The 24,666-nt window shown below is 40.0% G+C and overlaps 1 protein-coding gene across 4 annotated transcripts in view; it reads right to left on the minus strand.

Moving 5' to 3' along the window:
• Positions 1-18,319: 18,319 nt before the first annotated feature.
• Ube2w (ubiquitin conjugating enzyme E2 W) overlaps positions 18,320-24,666 on the minus strand; it is an 84,891-nt gene continuing 78,544 nt past the window's right edge. For all 4 annotated transcript variants that reach the window (XM_045143119.1, XM_045143120.1, XM_045143117.1 and 1 more), the window contains one exon: positions 18,320-20,243. In XM_045143119.1, the coding sequence (XP_044999054.1) occupies positions 20,142-20,243 (102 nt within the window). In that variant the 3' untranslated portion in view covers positions 18,320-20,141. The remainder of the gene's footprint in view (positions 20,244-24,666) is intronic.

Raw genomic sequence — 24,666 nt, forward strand, 5'->3', positions numbered from 1 at the left:
ATTTCTTGAAAACTTAATCTGAAAGTTCTCTGACTTGTGGAGAGCTTTTCCACTGATCTCAAAGAGTATTGCCAGTCAGGCCTCCTGGCTCAGCAGTAGGGAGGCTGAGGCTGGAAGATTGAAAGTAGAAGGCCAGGGCTGGAGAGATGGCTTAGCATTTAAAGTGCTTGCCTGTGAAGCCAAAGGACCCAGGTCCAATTTCCCAGGACCCATGTAAGGGGCACACACATCTGGAGTTCATTTGCAGTGGCTAGAGGCTCTGGTGTGCCCATTCTCTCTCTGCCTTTCTTCTATCTCTCTCTGTGTTTGCAAATAGATTAAATAAAAATAAAAATTAAAAAAGAGCTGGGTGTGGTAGCATACGCCTTTAATACCAGCACTGGGGAGGCAGAGGCAGGAGGAACCCAGTGAGTTCAAGGCCACCCTGAGACTACATAGTGAATTTCAGGTCAGCCTGGGCTAGAGAGAAACCCTACCTCAAAAAAACAAAAAATGACAAAAAAAAAAAAAATTACAAAAGAAAGCTGGAGACCAGCCTAGGCTACACAGGCTATTGTCTCAAAACAACCCCAAAACATAAAACTGTTCTGTCAACTATGATTACTTATTTACTCTTGTCAGCTATTTAAATTACTTCTGCTTTTTGCAATAGAAAAAATTAAATCTTGAAATTTTTCCTATTGTCCCCTTGCTCTATTCTCTTCCATAAGTGTTTATAGTACTGATACTGAGTTACTTTTATATATATATATAGATAGATAGATAGATAGATAGATAGATAGATAGATAGATAGATATAGATAGACAGATAGATGATGGGTGGATGGATGGATAGATAGATAGATAGATTGCCAGATGTGGTGGCACACACCTTTAATCCCAGCACTTAGGAGGCAGAGTAAGGAGGACCACTATGAGTTCAAGGCCAGCCTGAGCATGGAGTAGCAGTTTGAGAGTCTGGTGTGCCCATATTCTATCTCTTCCCCTCTGTCTCTCACACTCACTTTCTTTCTCTCTCAGCTTGCAAATAAATAATTCTCTCTCACAAAAATAAATGAAAAAAATACACATTTATTTTTCTTTTGTTCTTGTTTTATTTTGTTTTTTTGAGGTAGGGTCTCACTCTAGCCCAGGCTGACCTGGAATTCACTATGTAGTCTCAGGATGGCCTTGAACTCACAGCGATCCTCCTACCTCTTCCTCCTGAGTGCTGGGATTAAAGGTGTGCTCCACCACGCCCGGCTTTTAGTATTTTATTTATTTACTTGCAAGGAGAGAGAGAGAAAGTTTGGGTACACCAGGGCCTCTAGCCACTGCAAACAAACTCCATATGTATGCACCACTTTGTACATCTGGCTTTATGTGGGTGCTGGAGAATTGAACCCAGGTGATTATGCATTTTAGGCAAGTGCCTTAATCACTGAGCTATCTCTCCAGCTCCAAAATATATGTATTTTTTAAGAGACTGAGAAAGGAGAGGATGACAGACAGCATCAATAGTAAGCATAATTCTTAAGCACATAGTGGAGTAGAGAAACCTTACATCATAATTTATTTACCTACCTACTCGTCTAAGGTCAACAGATTCACTGCCCTTTAGCGTATGCCCACTGTTCTCTATGTTCTTCCCATGTTCATTAGTTCCTATCATCCTGCACCTGGTTCCATTTTCACTTCCTTAGAATTACCTTGTAATTTTTGCATTTGATTTCAATACCTTATGACTTAACAACTTAAAAATTATTTCTGAGCCCAATTGGTGGTGCATGTCTGTAATATTAGCTATCAAGGAAGCTGAAGCAGGAGAATTGAGAGTTCAAGGCTTAGATCCCGAGACATGGCTCAGTAGTTAAAGGCACTTGTTTGCAAAGCATGTGAACTCTAAGTCAATTCCCCAGTACACATGTAAAGCCAGATGTATGAAGTGACATGTCTGGAGTTCATTTGCAGTAGCGAGACCCTGGCATGCCCATATTCTCTCTCTCTCTCTGCTTGCAAACAAATAAATAAAAATATATATTTTATGCTTGCTTGGGTTACATAGTGAGTTCAAGGTTAACCTGGACAACTTGGGAATAACTATTTCTCAAAATAAAAGGTGAAAGTTGGGGAGAGGGTTGGGGATTTATTTCGATGGCAGAGCATGCCTCTACATGTGTGAGGACTTAGGGTCAATCCTAGTACTGTAAGTAATATTTTCTGATATGAAAACTCCTTTCATCATTAGCAACCATCATGGAAGAATTTTGTTGTCACTTCTTGAAGAAATCATAATGCTCACATAAAATTATGTATCACACTAGTCTAGATCTGCAAGAAGTTGCCTTCAATGGTCTATTCTAGATTCCTCAGCTAGAAAACTGGGTTTATTATCCCTGCTGAAATTGCCAACTTATCCTTAGACAAGAGGAGTCCAAAGCACAAAGACAGTAGTATCTTACGGGTTCATGGACTCTTGTCATGTCCAATGGCAAGAAGACAAGCTCTTGGATTGGGAGCCTTTACTCAAGGACCCATGTATTTTTCCTTAGAGACAATGCCTCATAGCGGGGTCTCCAAGTGCATAGACACTACTCTAGAAGATGGCACATCTTCCAGGGGCTGCCTAAAGTTTTTTTTTTAAATTTTTATTAACATTTTCCATGATTATAAAATATATCCCATGGTAATTCCCTCCTTCCCCACCCCCACACTTTCCCATTTGAAATTCCATTCTCCATCATATTACCTCCCCATTACAATCATTGTAATTACATATATACAATATCAACCTATTAAGTATCCTCCTCCCTTCCTTTCTCCACCCTTTATGTCTCCTTTTCAACTTACTGGCCTCTGCTACTAAGTATTTTCATTCTCACGCAGAAGCCCAGTCATCTGTAGCTAGGATCCACATATGAGAGAGAACATGCGGCGCTTGGCTTTCTGGGCCTGGGTTACCTCACTTAGTATAATACTTTCCAGGTCCATCCATTTTTCTGCAAATTTCATAACTTCATTTTTCTTTACCGCTGAGTAGAACTCCATTGTATAAATGTACCACATCTTCATTATCCACTCATCTGTTGAGGGATATCTAGGCTGGTTCCATTTCCCAGCTATTATAAATTGAGCAGCAATAAACATGGTTGAGCATGTACTTCTAAGGAAATGAGATGAGTCCTTTGGATATATGCCTAGGAGTGCTATAGCTGGGTCATATGGTAGATCAATCGCTAGCTGCTTTAGGAACCTCCACACTGTTTTCCACAATGGCTGGACCAGATTGCATTCCCACCAGCAGTGAAGAAGGGTTCCTTTTTTTCCACATCCCCGCCAACATTTATGATCATTTGTTTTCATGATGGTGGCCAATCTGACAGGAGTGAGATGGAATCTCAATGTAGTTTTAATCTGCATTTCCCTGATGACTAGTGATGTAGAACATTTTTTTAGATGCTTATATGCCATTCATATTTCTTCCTTTGAGAACTCTCTATTTAGCTCCATCAGGGGCTGCCTAAAGTTTTGAATCTAGCTCTCTTACTGCCAGTCTTGGCCACAGAGGACAGCCACTAATGAACATAATGATTCTAGTGTCCATCTCACTAGCAGCTTATTGATGCTTTGGTGATCAGTTATCTTCTGTGCCTCCCCCTCACCCCCAAGGAAGGATCTCGCTCTAGCTCAGGCTGACCTGGAATTCACTATGTAGTCTCAGGGTAGCCTTGAACTCTTGGAGATCCTCCTACCTGTGCCTCCCAAGTGCTGGGATTAAAGGTGTGCGCCACCACACCCAGCTTCTGTGTCTTCTTATAAAATAAAATCATCTGGAAACTCTTCTGACTTCACTGACCTCCACTTCACCATGCCAACATCTTTCTTTTTTTGAGTCAAGCCCAACAGACTGGCCTTTTTATAGTGAGAGAGAGGAGAGTCTGCATGCTAGGGCCTCCATCCACTGCGATCAAACTCAAGACACATGCACCCCCTTGTGTGCATGTGTAACCTTGGGCATTGTGCACTTGCATCACTTTGGGCATCTGGCTTACATGGGATCTGTAAAGTTGAACATGAGTCCTTAGGCTTCACAGGCAACCATCTTAACCACTAAGCCATCTCTCCAGCCCATGCCCACATCTTTGAACTTTATCCTTTTCTACCTACTATGTGTTAGAGTTACTTTTCACTGCTGAGACAAACATCCAACCAGAAGCAGCTTATGGGAGGAAAGGGTTTATTTTACGATTACAGAATCCAGGGGGAAGTTCCATCACAGTGGAGAAGCTGGCTTACTTCCATAGATCCATAACAGAGAGACACTACCAACAGTCAGCAAACACAAATAGCCAGAGCTCACACTGGCTCTTTACACACCTTAGTGCTGGACTAAAAGATCTGTCTCCAGTGATACCTCCTCCAGCACCTGCTGGAGACTTAAGTTGCAAGCTTAATTTAAAAAAAATACCTCAGGTGCTAAAAGGTATGACCCTATTACTGAAGACCCCATATGCTGCTGACAGAGAACACAGAGACCCGGCTGGAATCTGGAAGGGAGCCAGTCCCCACACAGCCCATTTAGTGCTGGGAAGTGCTACGTGAGCTACTGGAGGAAAAGTGGCCAATAGCTGGGTGAGCAAGCAGAGGTCTGAGCTACTCAGAAGCAACCAACCTGACATGATGCACACACCAGTGCAATGGTGGCAAACATCCTTGGTGGGTAATCAATGGCTTTCTGATTGGCTAAGAGATCCACTCAGTGGAAAGGAACCCATGACTGGAACTGGGAGCCTGGTCAGAATCCTATGACCAAAATTATGGTCTTCATTCAACAAGAAGTTCCCACTAGTCATTGACCAACAAAGGGGTTACACCCATCAAAATCTCCCTAAATTAACAATGCTTATCCCATTTAACCTATGCTGACTTCATTCTCCTTTGGAGAATCTGTTTTCTTTTTCAGAAGTAGCAAGACCCAAGGAGATATACCACCCCTTGCACTTCAGCTAAGTCCCAGGTGAGACCATGAGGAAGTGGGGAGATGAGCAAGAGTGCTGCTTCCATGGTGAGCCTGACAATCAGCATCAGGCTGAAGGAAACACTGAGGATACTCAACAAAAAATCTAAAGGCTTCTGAGAGTTCATCACTAAAGCAGACTTAAAACATACCCACCACAGCTCAGGGAATTTTGTGAAAGTGGGGGCGGAAAGATTGTAAGATCCACAGGTTGGAAGGGCATACTGGCAAAATCAGAGGCATCCCCTCCCCACCCAATGGCTGACTACTGCTCTTACAGCTCATAACCCACAACCCATGAATACCAGAAATCCCACTGAGGAGGGACCTCAGCAGAATAGAGGCAGGAGGAGGGAAAAGAGGGTACCAACATATGATGTGTCCAAATATATTCTTATTTTTTTAGGAAAATCCATCAGACTGCCTTTTTTTAAATGCAAGAGAGTGAGAGAAAATTGATGTGTCAGGGCCTCCAGTTACTGTAATTGAACTCTAGACATGTATGCTTCCTTGTGCACATGTGCGGCCTTGCATGCTTGTGTTACTATGCATCTATCTGGCTTGTGTGGGATCTAGAGAGTTGAACATGAGTCCTTAGCCTTCACAGACAAGCACCTTAACTGCTAAGCCATCTCTACAGCCCCAAAGTATACTCCTAACTAAAACAAAACAAAACAACAACAACAAAAAAAAAAAACCTATGGGGGACATGCATTCACATTCAAACCACCACAAACGGCAATTCTGGTTTTCAACTAGGCTTACCTGTGGGCAGTTTTTTTGTTTTTCCTGATTTCTCTGATCCACTTTAGTAAGGAGTTTGTACCATGCCTTGAGGGAGGCATTTGCTTGCAATAATTTCTCTCCTACCAATCTTCTGTCCCAGCCCCTAATCAAGCATCTGCAACATCCAGTCCCACAGACACCCTTCCCCCAGGTTCTCCAGGGAACAACTATGTAACTACTGCAGGCACTTTAAGAGTACTGTTGATTTCCTCCATTACTAGGCCCCATGTATCCACGTAGGTTATAACCATAGATAGGCCTGGCAGCTAGAGGAGGTGGGAGATGGTGAGGCATATCCCTGAAGGCAGGCACAGGGGAGGGTATTCTAATGTCCCCAGTTGAAGCATCAGCCACTTTCACTAGCTAAGATTCTGAAGAGCCAAGGCAGCCAAAAAAAAAAAAAAAAAAAAAAAAAAGTCTGCAGTCATCTACCTGAAAGATTCTATTCCCTGCGTCAGGGTCTCAAGTTCTTCCAACCTGGGCTCTGTCAGATTTGCCTCACCTTGGCATCCAGACATCATTGAAGCTCAACTCTTTTAAGTTTTGAATTTGGGCTTCAGCATTTTGTTGTTTTTTTCTGGAGACTGAATCGGGCACTCTACCACCTAGCCCAATTCGCCCCTTCCCCCGGACTTGTGGTCTACAGCTTTTCCTAGTCTCTTCCTGCAAGAGATAAGACTTTATTTACTAGCTACCAAATTGGCCTTATTATTTTTTTAAATTTTATTTATTTGAGAGAGAATGAGAATGATGCACCAGAGCCTCCAGCCACTGCAAATGAACTCCATATGCGTGCACCATCTTGCGCATCTGACTTACATGGTCCTGGGGAATTGAACCCAGGTCCTTCGGCTTTGCAGACAAATTACTTAACCACTAAGCCATCTCTCCAGCCCCCAAATAGGCCTTCTATTTGTTGTTCAGACTGTTCAAAAGTTTAATTGTCCTCAAGTTTGCACTTTCTCTGTAAGGGGTACTATAGATTGAATTGTATCCTCCCCCAGCATTGTTATATTGAAGCCCTAACCTATGTCAAGCAGTGAGCGATTACATCTCAAAGCCCCATATTACCTCCTCTTTTGCACCACACTCTGCCAAATGTGGTGACATGGACTCTCTGGGAAGCAGACACTGAAGTTGACAGAGAGAGAACTGTGAGCTTATAAAAGACAAAGGGAATTGGGCTGGAAAACTAAACAATGACGCAGATATGACACCTATTAAGGGAAAGAATGAGGAAGCTGATTTTGGCCTGCGACAGCTCTGGTCTGAAACATAGATACTGGAAAGTGTCATAAACCCCAAAGTTAACCTGCTAGTGGAATTCCCTGGTGGGCAGACCCAGCCAGGCTTCCACTATGCTCAGTCAATGACTCAGGGCTTTTTGGCCTAGTTTTCAAACTGAAGTGGTGCTGAAGGGCTCGTGACCCACTGCCAAGAATGTAGCTGCTGTATTCAACATTCCCAGACCTTAGTTCACTGACTACAGTGCGTGTATTCCAACATAAAGAAAATTCCAGGTCTGGGAAGGTATCTGGCTCAGAGGGTAGGAGAGCTAGCTGCACAAGCATGAGGACCCGAGTTTAATTCCCCAGCACTTATACAAAAATCTAGGGGTGGCTATGCATACCTGTACCTGCAGAACTGGAGGGGGCAGACAGGGGAATCACTGAAGCTTACTGGTCAATTTGATCAAAACCCAGGCAGCTCCAGGCTCAGTGAGAGACTGTCTCAAGGAAATAAAGCTGAGGAGGAATGAAAAACACCCAATATTCTCCTTAGGCCTTGCTTCACACACATATGTAAACCATGTGTGCTTGCAAGCACACAACATACACCCCAGAGAAAGACAGAGAATGGCAAAGAGAAAGACACACTGAGAGACAGAGTTATACAAAGCAATATGCAGAATTCAGCAACTCAAATTCAAACAGAACCAGAAGAATGACCATTGGGACCTATAAACCAGTTGTGCCAGGTTAGCAACTATTTTGGACACAGCAGTGTCAGAAGGTGGTTTGGGCCGGGTGTGGTAGCACATGCTTTTAATCCCAGCTCTTGGGAGGCAGAGGTAGGAGGAAGGCTAGAGTTCAAGGCCACCCTTTGACTACATAGTGAATTCCGGGTCATCTTGGGCTAGAATGAGACCCTACCTCAGGGAAAATTAAAACAGATGGTATGAATAGTATCAGTTTGATTTTTGATAGATGTGATTATAATGTTTAAATAACATGGTGAGCTGAAGATGCCAAATTGTTATAAAGATATTCTTACATAAAAAGGTGTAAAGCAAAGACTCAGGCATGACTTTAAATAGGATGAAAAGCTTATGTCACATAAGAAACAAAACAAAAAGGCAAGATCAAAAGAGAATTAGAAAAATAAGTAATATTATTGTGATCAAAATGAACGTAAAACCAATTATATACATACACCTAAATGTGCACTTTACCATCAAAACCATCTGACATAGATGCCCCAAAAAGTAAATTTTAAGTGTTAGTTTTCTGAGGCAGGATCATTGTAGCCCAGACTGACCTAGAATTCACGCTAGCCCAGGCTGGCCTTGAACTCATGGTGATCATCTTACCTCAGCCCCCTAAGTGCTAGGATTATAGGTGTGAACCAACACACCTGGTTTAAGAGTTATTATAAGCAATGTTTTTGGGGACAAGGGACTAGAGAGATAGGACTGAGTGGTTAAAAGCACTTGTGGGCTGGAAGGATGGCTTAGTGGTTAAGGCATTTACCTGCAAAGCCGAAGGACCCAGGTTTGAATCCCCAGGACCCAGGTTAGCCAGATGCACAAGGGGACACATGCATCTGGAGTTTGTTTGCAGTGAGTGGCTGGATATCCTAGTGCACCCATTCTCTCTCTCCTTCTTCCTCTGTCAAATAAATAAAAAATAAAAAATAAATATTTTTTGGGCTGGAGAGATGGCTTAGCAGTTAAGCGCTTGCCTGTGAAGCCTAAGGACCCCGGTTCGAGGCTCGGTTCCCCAAGTCCCACGTTAGCCAGATGCACAAGGGGGCGCACGCGTCTGGAGTTCGTTTGCAGAGGCTGGAAGCCCTGGCGCGCCCATTCTCTCTCTCTCTCTCTCTCCCTCTATCTGTCTTTCTCTCTGTCTGTCGCTCTCAAATAAATAAATAAATAAATAAAAAATATATATTAAATATATATTAAATTTTATATACATACATACATACATATATATATATATATATATTTTTTTTTTTAAAGCACTTGCTTTCAGAGCCTGACGGCCTGGGTTTGATTCTCCAGTACCCACGTAAAGCCAGTTGCACAAAATGATGCATTTACCTGGAGTTCATTTGCAGTGGCAATGCCCATCCTCTCTCCCTCTTTCTCTACTTACAAATAAAGTATTTTTAAAGTATATTTTCAAGCTTGTTTAACATAGCAAAAGCTTTCTCCTGATACAAATTTATGGTTTTTTTGTTTTGTTTTTTCGAGGTAGGGTTCCAGTCCAGGCTGACCTGTAAATCACTATGTATTCTCGGGGTGGCCTCAAACTCATGGCGATCCTCCTAACTCTACCTCCCAAGTGCTGGGATTAAAGGTGTGCACCACCATGCCCAGCTAAATTTATGCTTTTATGTATTATTGTGCCTCTGAGGTTCCTGCAAGAAGCTCCTAAAATTCTGAGAAGCTTGAAAATTTCCGGCCTAAGCCACAGAGTAAATCTCATTTCTTTTGTATATTATTTCAACTACAGTAAGATAATTTTTACCACATTAGCAGAATCTCTGGAAAATCATGAAACTACAAAATGATGATGAAAGTATTTGAGTATGTACCATGTAAAAACATAGTGAGGGCAGACTGGAGGGATGGCTTACTGGTTAAGGCATTTGCTGTGAAGCCAAAGGACCCAGGTTTAATGCCTCAGAACCCATGTAAGCGAGCTGCACAAGGTAGCGCATGCATCTGGAGTTGAAAGTGGCTAAAGGCCCTAGTATGCCCATTCTCTATCTCCTTTTTTTTCTTTGTCTCTCTCTGAAATTTATACATACATACATATATATTTAAAAATCCCTGAGGCTGGGCTTGGTGGAAAACATTTAATCCTAGCCCTTGGGAGGAAGATATAGGAGGGAGGATCACTGTTTGAGGCCACCCTGGGACTACATAGTGAACTGCAAGCTAGCCTGTGCTAGAGCAAGACCCTATCTCAAAACAACAAAGTGAGGGATACCTGCAACTCTGGAGGCTGAAGTGACACCACAGAGCCTAGGAGCTTAGTATCAGCCTGGGAAACACTGTGACAATGCCTCACAAGTCATAAAAAAAAAACCAAAAAAAAACAATCAGCCAGGCATGGTGGTGCACACCTTTAATCCCAGCACTGGGGATGCAGAGATAGGAGGATCGCTGTGAGTTTGAGGCCACCCTGAGACTATATAGTGAATTCCAGGGCTGAGCTAGAGTGAGACCCTACCTCAAAAAACCAAAAACATAAAAATAAAATAGTAACAACCAGCCAACCAAACAAAAACTCATGATGTTTTCTTCACCTTGCCAGGAAATAATGTTCTCAAAACATTTGGAAATATCTAAAGAAGTGACTATACTACAACTTTTATCTAGAAACAAGAGCTAGAAAGAAATAGCATAGATTTCTACCTCTATTTACACACACACACACACAGACTCACACTTTTAACAAGACGTTATTGCTGAGGGTTAGAGAGATGGTTCAGGGGTTAAAGTGCTTGTCTGCAAAGCCTAAGGACCCAGGTTCGATTCCCAGGTATCCACATAAGCCAATTGCACATGGTGGTGCATGTGTCTGGAGTTCATTTACAGTGGCTAGTGGCCCTGGTGTACCCATTCTTTCTACCTCTTTGATTCCCTCTCAAATAAATATTTTAAGTTATTGCCATGTTGTCCAGGCTAGCCCTGAGTTCAAGAGTTGCTCCTGTCTCAGCCTCCTGAGCAGCTGGGGTTACAGGTGTGTACCCCTGTGTCTGGTTAAAAAGCAGAAATTGTCACAGTTCTGAGACCAAGTTGTCAGAACCATGTTTTCTCCAAAGGCTCAAGGGAAGATTCCTTTGCTCTTTTTGTATCTGGGGATCATCAGGAATCCTTGCCACTCCATTACCTATAGCTGTATCACTTGCCACATATTACCCCTTGCCCAGTTAGATGGGAGCAAAGAAACACCACCATACTCAATCAAGCATGAACTCACTTTAATTACATCCGTGACAACTCTCTCCTCAAATATGGCCACATTCTGAGGTACTGGGCATTAGGATTTCTGTGTATTTCTGCAGGACATGTTTAATCCTTAACAGGTACAAGTCAGATTTCAGTTGGGAAGAAATGACTTTGCAATGATGAGATTTATTGTTGCTTCTGGAGGACATTGCCAGTTAGGGAGCACACCATAATCTAATTTGAGGTTGATTTTCCCTCAGAAGCAATGGAAAGTTTGAATCAGGACTAGTTTACTGGTAGCGAACATGGGCAATTTTCTGTGAAGTTGCTCACAGTGACTCAGTTTCACAGCTATTTCCTCCCAAATGAGGATAAAGCCATTCTTCAGTGCTGGGCTCAGCTAAGAGTGGAAACTGAAGGACCTCACACCCTCTATCTCAACCTGACTCACAAGGACCTGTACCAACTGCCCCTTGGCTCACTCAACTGGCCACCCAGCTTTGTTTACCTTTATCCAGATCCTGTCCAAGGACCTCTGTACTTCTGACCTTGGTTCTTGCCTGAACTTCACGTATGACATTTACAATTCCCAAGTCACGACGGCATGTTTTGTCAACAATTTGTGATAATCAGAAACCACCGACACTTCATAGGGGCCACCACTTTCTCTATTGTACTTTTAATCCCCTCATGACATTAAGTCTTTTTAAGATATACAGCTTCTCCTACATACCCTTACTTGACCAGTGAGAGCTGCTCATCAGTTTAATGTGTTTCTAACATTTATAAGTGAGGCTTATCTTTACAATATTGTTGTTCCCCAGATGTAGTTTAAACATCTATTTTTTTCCTTTATTTACCTTTTGTAAGTATAGACAATAAACCATAATTCCCTGCCATCATCCCCCTTCCAAATCCACCCACCAGTGAATCCCTTCTTTCAATTAGTCTCTATTTTGATTTTTTTTCCTCCTATGATGCAGGTCTTGTGTAGGTAGTGTGAGGCACTAGGAGGCCATGAATATCAAGGCCATTTTGTCTGGAAGATTGCATTATAAGCAGTCCCACTCTTCCTTTGGCTCTTACATTCTTTCCACCACCTCTTCCGCAATGCACCCTGAGCCCTGAAGGGTGTGATGGAGATGTTTCAGTGTTGAACACTCCCATCACTTCTGAGAACTATGGTGAGTTTTGGGTCTCCCCAGTGGTCACCACTAAATGAAAAGAAAAGCTTCTCTAACCAAAGTGAGAGTAGCAATAACATATGGGTATAAACATAACTGTTTAGAGGGCAAGTATATTTATATTAATATATGAATATAGTCAAGACAAACAATTTGCCTTAAAGATAAGGATGGTGATAAACATCTGCTTTTTAAAAGGCAAAAGCAGTGAAGAATGACAATCTTCTCAAACTCTCTGGGACAGGAAGGGTGCTGTGCTTTGTCACATTTCACCCACGTGGTGATCTAGTATTTGTTCAAAATAGAGAACACCTGAATGTTTCAGAGATTAGATTAAAAACACAAGTATAGGGCTGGAGGGAAGGATGGCTTAGAGTTTAAGGCATTTGCTTGCAAAGCCAAAGGACCCAGGCTCAATTCCCCAGGACCCATGTTAGCCAGATATACAAGGGGGCACACACATCCAGAGTTTGTTTTCAGTGGCTGGAGGCCCTGGCATGCCCTGTCTCTCTCCCTCCCTCTTTCTCTGTCAAATAAATAAATAAAAAAAATATTTAAGAACACAAGTATAATCAAGTTAATTCAAGGCAGTTTTATTAAAAACAAATATGCTTGGCACTGTGTGCTAAATACTGCAGACACTAATACAGTTGTAATGCTCCACCTATAAATAAAAGGTCCAGGAAGGAAGGAGGTATAACAAGGATGACTATCTTAACTGCATCTGAGCACAATTTTGGTAGAAGAGCAGATGCTGGACATTCCATGCACAGGAAAGAACGTGCAAAACAGCCACTGGTTGCTGCTTTGGACTGAGGCTTGAGTGGCCAAGGAGCAGGCTGGATACCTAGGGCTTTTGAATAGCCCTGACATAAAGAACCTTGAAGAGAAGGGGGGATTCAGAGCTAGTTTAAGGAGACTCACCAAGACTAGACAAAAATGTATGAGAAAGTAGTGGTGTACCAGATATTTTAGATAAGTAAGTTGGATAGTAATGTCATGAAATTATGCCAGGAAAGATAAATACGCTTTTCAGTGTTTTGTGTTTTTTTTGTAAAATTTATTGTTGGGGGGGAGAATGGGATCACCAGGGCCTCCAGCTACTTCCAACAAACCTGACAGAGGGACCACCTTGTGCATCTGGCTTATGTAGACAATGAAGAATTGAACCTAGGTCCTTTGGCTTCACAGGCAAGCACCTTAACTGCTAAGCCATCTCTCCAGCACTAAATATACTTTTCTTGGAGTAAAAGTAGATCCAGAGTTTTTGCATGTTGAGTTGCATATATGCAATGTAGGATGTGGGTATGATACATAGGTTCTTGCCCAGTGATATACATTCACCCACATTAGATCCTGGAAGGCTAGATACACACATGAAAGGTACTTACTTTCCATCTTGGTTTTGTACTTTCTTTCCTAGGTAGATGATTCCATACCCCACTAATGTTAAGGGCACAGGGAGGTCCTCTTGCACACATGTTTTGCATTAATCAGGCACATATTTTTTAAACCATCAGCAATAAAATATATTAAGGAATTTCCAACAAGATAGATGAAACACTGTGGTTTCTTTCCTACTCAAGTACACAGCTGTGTCATCTGTGGAAAGTAAGTTAGGAACAAGACAAGAACTTTAACAGACCCACGTATTCACCGCAGCTTCAACTAGAGGAGAAAAGTCAGACCCAGTTTGGAAGGTAGAAAGTTCTCAGAGAATTATGTCAGGGGTAAAGAGTGCCAGCAAGTACAAAGAAAGCCACCACATTTATCTAACCATCTACTGATCTGGCAAAAACAGCTTATCGACATATGAGTTTTTATGGTATTATAATTACCTAGAAGAAAACTAAGGTACTCTTGGGACAAGCAGATCTCTCCCCTGTTGAAGAGCGTTTAATTTCTTACTGCTTTGATTAACAGATTCCATGTTAGTCCATCCTTTGGTTTGCTTCTTTTTCCTTGTGGTTTCAGGAGTCACTCATCTAAGTCAGCTGTTCTGCTAGTACACACTGTTTTTATTAACTGTACATCAGACTCATGGTAACTTTTAAGTGTGCCCAGGTCTCAATTTCTCAAAAAAAAAAAAAAAAACCTGTCTTTATTGAACTTTATTGATTTATTTCAGTAATGGAGATTGAACCTAGAGCCTCACACATGCTAGTCAAGTGCTCTAGCATCGAACTACCTTCCCAGCCCTTTTCAAATTTTGACACAGGGTCATAGTAAATTACCCAGGCTGGCTTTGAACTTGCGGTTCCCCTGACAGTTTACAGAGTAGTTGAGATTACAGGCCTGTACTAAGAAGCCCAGCCTAGATTAACTGAAGCATAAAGAAACACCAAAATAAACCATACTTTATGACCTGTTAAATAAACAGCTTGAGTGACAATCTTCATTCTGCATTTCATTTTGGAAATGGATGTTTGTTTCCATAATCCTTTACAGATTCTTTTGGAAAGGAGAACCACTACACAAGTAAGATTTCACAGTTATAAACAATGAAGATTGTGATACCTATCCAACTAGTATTCAAGTATACAGGAAATAAAGCAAAGGACAACTGCTTTATTATTAAAAGTTACTGATTCCATAAAGCACACAAAGTAACCTATATTCAACTAACAAAAGTTTGATACATGTATTTAAAAATATATAACAGATTCATCTGTCTTAACATTTATATTCTATTTAAAAAGTAGTTGCTTTACATATTTTGCCATTTAAATTTATAAAATATATACAGCCACCCTATGCAAATCTTCAAGCATGAACTTCCATATCTATTAATAAAATGTACAGTCTGTATTTCTGAGTATGGACAGAAAAATTAATAAATTCATATTGACCTGAAGATACACTTAATTCTTGGCAACTATATAATTACCCATTCAAATAATTATTTTATCTTGTGTCTTTCAATCAACTTGCATTTGTCTAAACAATCTGTTAACTAAGAAGAGATTTACACTTTCCTAGTAGCTGATAAAATCTACAATGTTCCTTAATAGTCCTGTTTTGGGCTTTAAAAGATAGGTAAGGTTATAGATCTTTCCACATACCAGGCAATTTGGCAAGTTATGTTACACAGTGAGTCCAATTAAAACTTAATTACACTATGTCTTTGAGAAAACAGCATAAAACTATAGAATTAACCTTTCCCTCAAACCTAGGCTGTGTACATGCCATGGAATTGGACATAACTGAATCTCCCTTTCCAATCATGTCTTTATAAATATAACGATATTTGGAGTTATGTCTAGACTAGCTTCTACTCAAGCATTCCTTCCATATATCCAAGCTTTAAAGACTATTATAGAATCATTCTACAGACTCATCAACATACACAACTCTCAATACAAAAGTCTGAGAATTAAGGTTAGAACTAACATTTTACTTTCCAGGATCCCAGTGAAAACTGTAACCTCAACCTGGTTGAGACAGAAGTACACATCTGAAGTACATGTTTAGAGTCCATGTGCCTCTACAGAAAATGGTGTCTATAATCTTGTCTTAAATTAATGCACAATATATACTGAGAAAGCATAAATTTCTCACAATATATTTTAGTAAAATAATTCCACATCTCACAATGGCTTATAAATTTAAATGTAAAAACAATTTCATTTGAGAAATAAGTAGGCCTTGGAAGGGTCCCCATCCAAATTTCAATATTAGTAATGAAACACCAGGAAAAGAAAGGAAGGGAGGAGGGTATTTAATAGGTTGATATTGTATATATGTAAGTACAATGATTGAGATGGGGAGGTAATATGATGTAGAATGGAATTTCAAGGGGGAAAGTGTCAGGGGGGAGGGAGGGAATTACCATGGGATATTTTTTTATAATCATGGAAAATGTTAATAAAAATTTAAAAATAGCAGCTTATATTAGTCAACTACTCAACAAATTTGGCCAACTGCTCATGAAATTAAGTACCAAAAAGTTCGTGTATTTATAAAAAGAATATTTTTTAATTTCCTAAAACTTTCTCAAGAGATTTTAATAACTGTTCTTTGCTAGATTCCCTGTCCTTAAAAGAAATAACTATGAAGACCAATACATTGAACAGCTGTGAGAAGAGACAGTACAGGAGGGAGGAAAAAAAAGGATAAAAACTTTTAAAAGGACTGTGAAGAGGTTTAGAACCAACTGGTATAGACCTAAAGAAGCCTTCTTCACAGAGCTCAGATGTGCAAAGGCATCAAAGGTCTTGGCAAAGCATGTAATTGAGTTGTGACTTCATTTGGTTTTGTGGTGAGAGGTGGAACCAGGGCTCTCCTATACTGCTACCACTCGGCTACACTCTCAGCCTTGTAACTGACTTTGATAATGTTCAGAAAAATAAAGCATGGTTAAGCCTCAGGAATTTTTTTGAAAACCAATTTACATACATATACAATTATAATTATAAAATTTAATCTTTCAGGTACAATATGTACAAAAATGATAAAAGTGAGAAATATAAGTAGCAGTAACTATGAAGGCTTACAACTATTGACACGAGTTTTTTTTTATTTAAAAAAAGAACTTGAGCACAGAGTACCTCCCCTTCTGTTCTTTCAGGAAGTTTTAACAAGTTTTAAATATCTCAATTCTCAAAACTAACAAGCATTATAAATGAGACTTGACTCCAGGAAATCACATACTTACAAACCATTTTCCATATCACTTACTGTTTCCGTCATCTGTGAATTTATTTTTGATGTGTTCTGGGATCAAGCAGTCACTAGATGCCTGTTTTAACATCTCAAAAGGCTCTGATTCAACATAGGTATCTAATGGTGTGTGTGTGTGTGTGTGTGTGTGTGTGTGTGTGTGTGTGTATACATCTAAAACTCAAAGGAAAAAGTAATAAACTACTCTAGTTACTTTATAGCAAATGTTTATATATTATCTACTCAAAACAGCGGGGATTAAGATCTTTCTCCAATTGAACTGTTAATGCTATAAAAGCTGCTGTCATCACTTCTAAGAATGAAAAGTGCTTTATTTCTCTGCAAGAGGAGAGAAATTACATTACAACACAAGCAAGTTCTTTACAAGGAAATATTAATTCCTTGAGAACACTCACAAAATTTTCTTTTAAGTTCCCTTACAAAACTGAAAACAATCTTTCTTTTTAAAACCCACTAATCTGTATTTGACAAAAAAAAAAGAAAAAAAAAATTTGGCCAGGCATGATGGCACATGCCCTTAATCCCAGCACTTGGGAGGCTGAGGTAGGAGGATCGCTGTGAGACTACATAGTGAATTCCAGGTCAACCTGGGCTAGAATGAGACCCTACCTTGAAAAAAAAAAAATTGGAAGGGCACCAAGCTCATGACATAAACGTCTAAATATGCAACATATGTGTGACTGTAACAAAATTTGGCACACCAGAAGAATGGCCAGAGAGAGAAGGGGTGGAGTAAGAGAGACTGAGACAGACACAGACAGAATGAGAATCTCCTGAGTACAGAAGTGCCATTCTGTAGACTGGTGCCCCACGGAGGGAATGCAGGAAAGCAGCATACTCCTGTGAGAATTCCTTCGTATTCTGGTTGTCTTTAAACACCACCATATAGCAAGATAGTTCTTTTTCTTATTACAAAGCCATGACTAACCCTTGACAGCAATGACCCATATAAATGTCTTAAGACCTTTACTGATGTAGCTCACATATCAAATAATTAAATCCAAGTGCAAAAGAGTTCTCAATAACTCATATTCAAAGAAGTAATGTTAATCTGACTGAATTATTAATGGTTAATGCTATACTTTAGGGTATTTTCTTGTGTTCTTTACTTTGAACTAAAAAAATACATTGAAATTATTTGGATTTCCTCTGTTTCACTTGAATTTACTTTAAGGTAATCTATATAGAGAGGTATGTTAAAACACTGTTAGAAAAACGCAAGTGAGCTATATATGACCTATTAATCTTAGTATAGAATTGCTAAGCTTTGATTTGGTATATTAATTCCTTTGGTGAATAAATGTTATAGGCTATTTTTTTACAGCAGGATTTTTAGTTAGAAGACCAGTAATATGGAGAGAGATCTCTCTATGCTCTCCCCCCCCCCCATGAGAGAACAGGATCAAGTTCATCAGTAGTTTAGAGTAGTTATGTAAAATATGAAAATACCTAATTTACAGCTGCAATTTTCATACCCAAAGCAGTCAAAAGTAATTCAAACATTCTTTATCCATGTTAAACAGGCCAATTAATAAAACGGAGTGATCATTTTGAGAACTCACATACATCTATCAAGACAGAAGGAAAATGTTTACAGTTTTTTTAAGTGGTCATTGCTAGCTAGCAGTATAAACAGTGCCCACATTTTGGTAGCTGGCCATGGTTTTAATTTTTTCAAGTTATTTCTATAGCAGACATATTTCTGAAGTCTACCCACCCCTGAGTTCAGCAGTTATACTTTTAGAGTGTAAAATTATATGCCCTTAATTAACAACACATACAAAGCTACAAAATGTCATCTACACAGATATTAAAAACAACTTTTAAAATATTCCTTACCAATTATCAGTTGGATGGTTTTATGGGGGTACATATTTCAGACTTTTCAGCCAATTGGTTTTTATTTTTAAGACCAAATTGATTAATATATTCACTGTAGAATATTTCAAAAAGAGTGCAACAATAAGGCATTAGTAAAAATAACATTGTAGTAGAAACAGATTTTGCATATGTGAAAAGGTAATTTATAAAATACATTAATTGCTTTTTAAAAAGAGAACCTAGTTATAGTATCATTAATTTACATGGTACATGATACTGAGAATGGAACCTTTCAACAATTGTTCTTTTAAATAGAAAAACTTTAGCTGTAGGCAAAGTCTCATCAACAAGAAAACAAAACAAATTCCTCCAGTAAAGACTGTATAGTTTGTAAGACAAATAAGCAAACATACCATCTTATGGTGTCCTTTTGCCAACATCTTAAAATAAAAATGTCCACACTCTTGTTAAAACATTAAGCCTCTGTCAAAAATGTATTTCTTATTTTAGGGTACAAGACTGAAGGACAATATGATACTTACAAAGTAAAGAAAATTTACAAGAAAAAAACTTGATAAAAAGTTTGCAACTGAAGTTTTGAACATTCAAACTTGACTTAAAACATAACAAAAGAAACAAGATTGCAAACAAAAATGTCTATGGATTTTCCAAACATAAATAAATGAAATAGTGTTTAGGCAGTAGGGCTCATGCTGATGGCTAGCAGGAAGTAACAGAGTGTAATCTAGTTGGGGTGAAATCATTAATGTACAAATAACAGGCCCAAATGACAGACTACAGCAGCTTTCTCATTACTGCCAATTTTTTTTACTTCCAAAATAAAGCCTTAGTTAAACCATCCATACCCTATATTACTCATACCTTAACTCCAGAGACTGAGAACTATATACAACAAATGAATTTATTTTCACCATAGGGATAACATATTGTACCTCTCTGCCAATGTTCTTTGAAAACTTCCCATGTCAAAACAATTTGACAGCAGATATAAACAATTAAATAAATACGCAATGATCTTTTACAGTCCTTTAAAGACGCATGTTAATTCATGCTGTTAACCTTAGGATCACAGTGCATAGAATCCAAATATAAACAGTTGGGGTGACGTTCAAGGTGAAGTTGGATCCCTCACTAACCGCTATTTCATAGGCCCTATCATGCATGGCTCACCCATGGCAGGAGTTAGTGAGCTCTTCCTATGACAGCGCCCACTGCCGGCAATGGACGCTCCCCCGCCCACCAGGGAAGTCACTTATTGCACACAAGGGCCTGGAGCGCTTCCAAAAGCTTAGAAATAAAACAAAAATGGAATTGTATCTGACATTTCCTGACACCTGCATTAATACTGTATGACTAATAAAAGCATGTCAGTTGCCTGGACTGAACCAGCGATCAACATGCGCCCAGAATGCACACGAGTAAAAAATGCAGTAAAAGGAAGTAGTCTTCATTGCCTATAGGTCACTTCCAGTCAAAGGTTAAAGTTCAAAGACTGAATGATCAAAGTGCTCGTTTTCTCAGTAGGACTATCTTCTGCTAGGAGGATGATAACAGTGGCATCAACAAGTATCATCTTGAAGAAAAGGAGAAAAAAATAGTTAAAAAGTTAAGCATGTATAAGTAAAATCTACTAATCTAATGTAGAAGTAATTTCAAGTAGCAAGAACATGACTGACTTGTCTGCTTGCCTCCCCCCAATCTTGCAAACAAAATATCCAGTTTTGTGTTCAATCATGTAAACAATGAAGCTTTATTCATTCAAGGAAATGGCAGTTCATACAAACCTTAAAATAATGTAACAGAAACAAAACTGATGGCTATTGCTAAGTGTTAGAAGAGCTTACAGAGGACATTTTCAGAAAATACTAACCAGAATATTTTACAAGATTCCACATCAGAGTTGATGTTTTGCTAATAAAATTTCCACACATAGAAACTTAGTGAGAGCCCCAAAAAAAAAAAAAAAAAAAAAAAAGCCAATGAAATCTGACTATTGTGCTTAGGAAATTCATGGAGAAATGTACAGAGTGAAACAGACTACATTTTAAAAATAAATCAATGGCTGGGGATAATAGTTTAGTGGTATAGTGTTAACCTATCAAGAGCCATGGGTCCAAACTCGAACATAATTCAAAACAGAGCAGTGCAGGGACTGAAGAGATGGCTTAGTGGTTAAGGTGCTTGTCTGTGAAGCCAAAGGACCTCAGTTCGATTCCCCTGTACCCACATAAGTCAGCTGTGCAAAGTGGCACATGCATCTGGGGTTCGTTTGCAGTGGCTGGAAGCCCTGGCACACCCATTCTCATTCATTCTCTCTCTCTCTCTCTCTCTCTCTCTCTGCCTCTTTCCCCCTCTCAAATAATAAATAAATAAAAATTAAAAAATTAAAAGAAACCAGAGCAGTGTATCTAACTAAAGCAGAGAGAGTAGCTCAGTAATAAAGCATGCATGCAGCAGCACACACAAGGCCCCAGGGTTCAACCTCCAGCATCAAACATAAGCAGCCAGGCATGAGGGGCTACCCCGGTAACGTCAGCACTTGGGAAGCAGAGGCAGGATGGTTTTGAGTGAAAAGCTATCCTTGTCACAAAACAAAAACAAGGGGCTGCGAGGCTATAGCTCAATGGAAGAGGGCTTGTATCTAATAAGTGCAAAGCCCAGAAAAGGTGAAAAGGGGAAGGGGAAAGGAGAAAAGAAAAAAGAAAGAGAAAAGAAAAAGAGATATGGAGGGAGGGAGGGATCTTAATTCATTGATACCCCTTCCCCCAAGCACACAAACTCTCCAAAGCTGAGTACACTTTGAACTCCTAATCTTCCTGCTTGCAGCTCCCAAATGCAGGACTGCAGGTACTTGCCACCACTCCCAAATCCCATAAGAAACCTTTAAATGAAAAAGAACAGATTCAATATCTGGGGAGATGACTCAGGTTAAATGGACTTGCTTCACAAGCTGCAGACCTGAGTATGGATTCCAAGGACCCATGTAAAGGCTGATGCAAAGTGGCACATGTGTCTGTAATCCCAATGCATATGCCACAATGGGAGGTGGGACCAGGATAATCGTGAAGCTCCAAAGTCAGCAAGGCTGGCCTTCCCAGAGCAAACAACAAGAAAAGGGACCTTGCTGGGCATGATGGCACATGCCTTTAATCCCAGCACTTGGGAGGCAGAGGTGGAAGGATCACCATGAGTTCATGAGTTCAAGGCCAGCCTGGGACTATACAGTGAATTCCAGGTCAGTCTGAGTGAGATCCTACCTTGGAAAAACAAAACAAAAAAGAAGGTGGAAAGGAAAGATAGACACCCTGAGGTTATCTTGACCTCCACACTATGGCACGTGTATACCCATACACACCAGTAAAGACATACACACAAAAAACCAAAGTAACCAATTTCTTGACTTACTGTGTAATTTGGAAGAAGCTATTTGTCATGGATATAAAATAAACTTAAGGATCACAAAGAAGTTTCTCAAAAAACACCTCTCAAAAATGATTTTTGGTTTATTTATGCGATAGGGCCTTGCTAAATTGTCCAGGTTGCCCTCAAACCTGCAATCATCCCACTGTGACCTCTTAGATAGGATTATAGGCATCTCTGCTCAAATCCAGTTTATGAAGCATTAGGGATCAAACCTATGGCTTTAAAGCTGCAAGCTAGTCAAGTACTCTATTGAGCTTTGTCCCCTGCCCTTTAATATGCTCCCTGAACATGTGGGAATAAGCAGAAAGTGGGGGATGAAGTGCTGTTTTTTCTTCTCCACAAGATGGTGTCAGTAGTGTACAAATCTGCTGAGCAGGAAGAGGTGGAAAATGGACAAGGTATTATTTAGCTGGAAAACATGGACTTCAAGTAGTACAATGACTACTAGAAAGGTGAGAAGTTTGGATTTGAAATTTTTCTTCCAGTATCGAACATGTGATAGTATCTAACATTACATGATGCACAAAGTGGCTCATGTGCCTGGAGTTCATTTGCAGTGGCTAGAGGCTTTGGTGCGCCCATCCTCTATCTGATTCCCTCTCTCTCTCTCTCTCTCAAATAAACATTTTATCTATTTATTTATTTATTTATTTATTTATGGGCGTGCCAGGGCCTCCATCCACTACAGACAAACTCCAGATACATGTGCCTCCCTTGTACATGTGGCTTATGTGGGTCCTGGAGAGTCGAACCAGGATCTAGTGGCTTTTCAAGCAAACACCTTAACCACTAAGCCATCTCTCTCCAGCCCAAATAAAAGATTTTTAAAATGCAATAAGGTAAGAAGTTAAAGAGGTTTTTTGTTGTTATTTATGTAAGAATGACAGCACATGTGGGTGGGCATACCAGGGACTCTTGCTGCTGTAAACAACAGATGCATTAATCTCTTTATACATCTTGTTTTACATGAGTAATGGGGAATTGAACCCGGGCAAGCAAGCTTTGCAAGCAAGCACCTTTAGCCACTGAGCCATCTTCCTAGCAAAATTTTAAAAAACTTTTGAGTCTCCTGTAGCCCAGGCTGGCCTCAAACTTACTATATAGCCAAAGATGACCTTGAACTTCTGATTTTCTGGGGTTTATATAAAAAACTTTAAACATCTTATTTAAAATCATTCATCATTTAAGTGTCTTCTTTTTCTTTTATTATTATTTTTTTAATTTGTAAGGAGAGAGGGAGGGAGACATACACAGAATGGGCACCAGGGCCTCTTGCTGCTACAAACCTCCTCCAGATGCATGTACCACCCCATTCATCTGGTTTTACATGGATACTGGAGATTTGAATCCAGGCCACTATGCTTTGTAAGCAAGCATCTTAACTGCTAAGCAATTTCTCCAGGTCAACTTCTAACTTTTTGTTGTTGTTGTTTTTTGAGGTAGGGTCTCATTCTAGCCCAGGCTGACCTGGAATTCACTGTTAGTCTCAGGGTGGCCTTGAACTAACAGTGACCCTCCTACCTCTGCCTCCAGAGTGCTGAGATTAAAGGTGTGCACCACCATGTCCAGTTTAGTCCATAGTTTAAAAAAAAAGATATTCTTTCTGCCAGGCCTGTGGCACACGTCTTTAATTCCAGCACTTGGAAGGCAGAGGTACGAGGAATGCCATGAGTTCGAGACCACCCTGAGAATACAGAGTAAATTCCAGGTCAGCCTGGGCTAAAGTGAGACCTTACTTCAGGGGAAGGAAAAAAAAAAAAGATATTCTGAGGCTGAGGGGATGGCTCATGTAAAGATAGGAGTTCAGATCCCTAGGACCCACATGAAGCCAGTCATGGTAGCCCATGTCTATAGTCCCAGTACTCTTATAGTAAGATGGAAAGCTCATAGGCCAGCTACCTGGGCAACAGTACTAGCAAACAAGAGACCCTACCTCAAACACGGTGAAAAGTAAGGACAGATGTCTGAGGCTGTCCACTGACTTTCACAAAGATGCTGTAGCACATGCACACTTGCACTCACACACATCACACACACAAAAATGAAAAACATTTAAAAAATAAAAACAAGGCCATTAATTCCAGCACTTGGAGGCTAAGGTAGAAGAATCACCATGAGTTTGAGGCCAGCATGAGATACAAAGTGAGTTCCAAGTCAACCTGGGCTACAGTGAGACTGCCTCAATCAAGCAATAAACAAATGAATAAATAATATTCCTCTACTTCCCAAATGAGACACACCATTTTATTAGATATAACAGATAATATATACAATGTTGATTCCTTTCTTTCTTTCGTTTTTTTTTTTTTTTTTGGTTTTTCAAGGTAGGGTCTCACTCTAGCCCAGGCTGACCTGGAATTCACTATGGAGTCTCAGGGTGGCCTCGAACTCACAGCGATTCTCCTACCGCTGCCTCCTGAGGGCTGGGATTAAAGGCATGCGCCACCATGCCCGGCTGCTTGATTCATTTATTGTAAGACTATGTTTCTAAAGCCAGTAGCAGTAAGCCTTCACCTATGGTGTATAACTCACTACTACCATTCACTTCTCATCACCTTAAGGAAGAGTGCTTC

The sequence above is a fragment of the Jaculus jaculus genome, chromosome 2 (genome assembly GCF_020740685.1).
Source record: "Jaculus jaculus isolate mJacJac1 chromosome 2, mJacJac1.mat.Y.cur, whole genome shotgun sequence".
NCBI lineage: Eukaryota > Metazoa > Chordata > Mammalia > Rodentia > Dipodidae > Jaculus > Jaculus jaculus.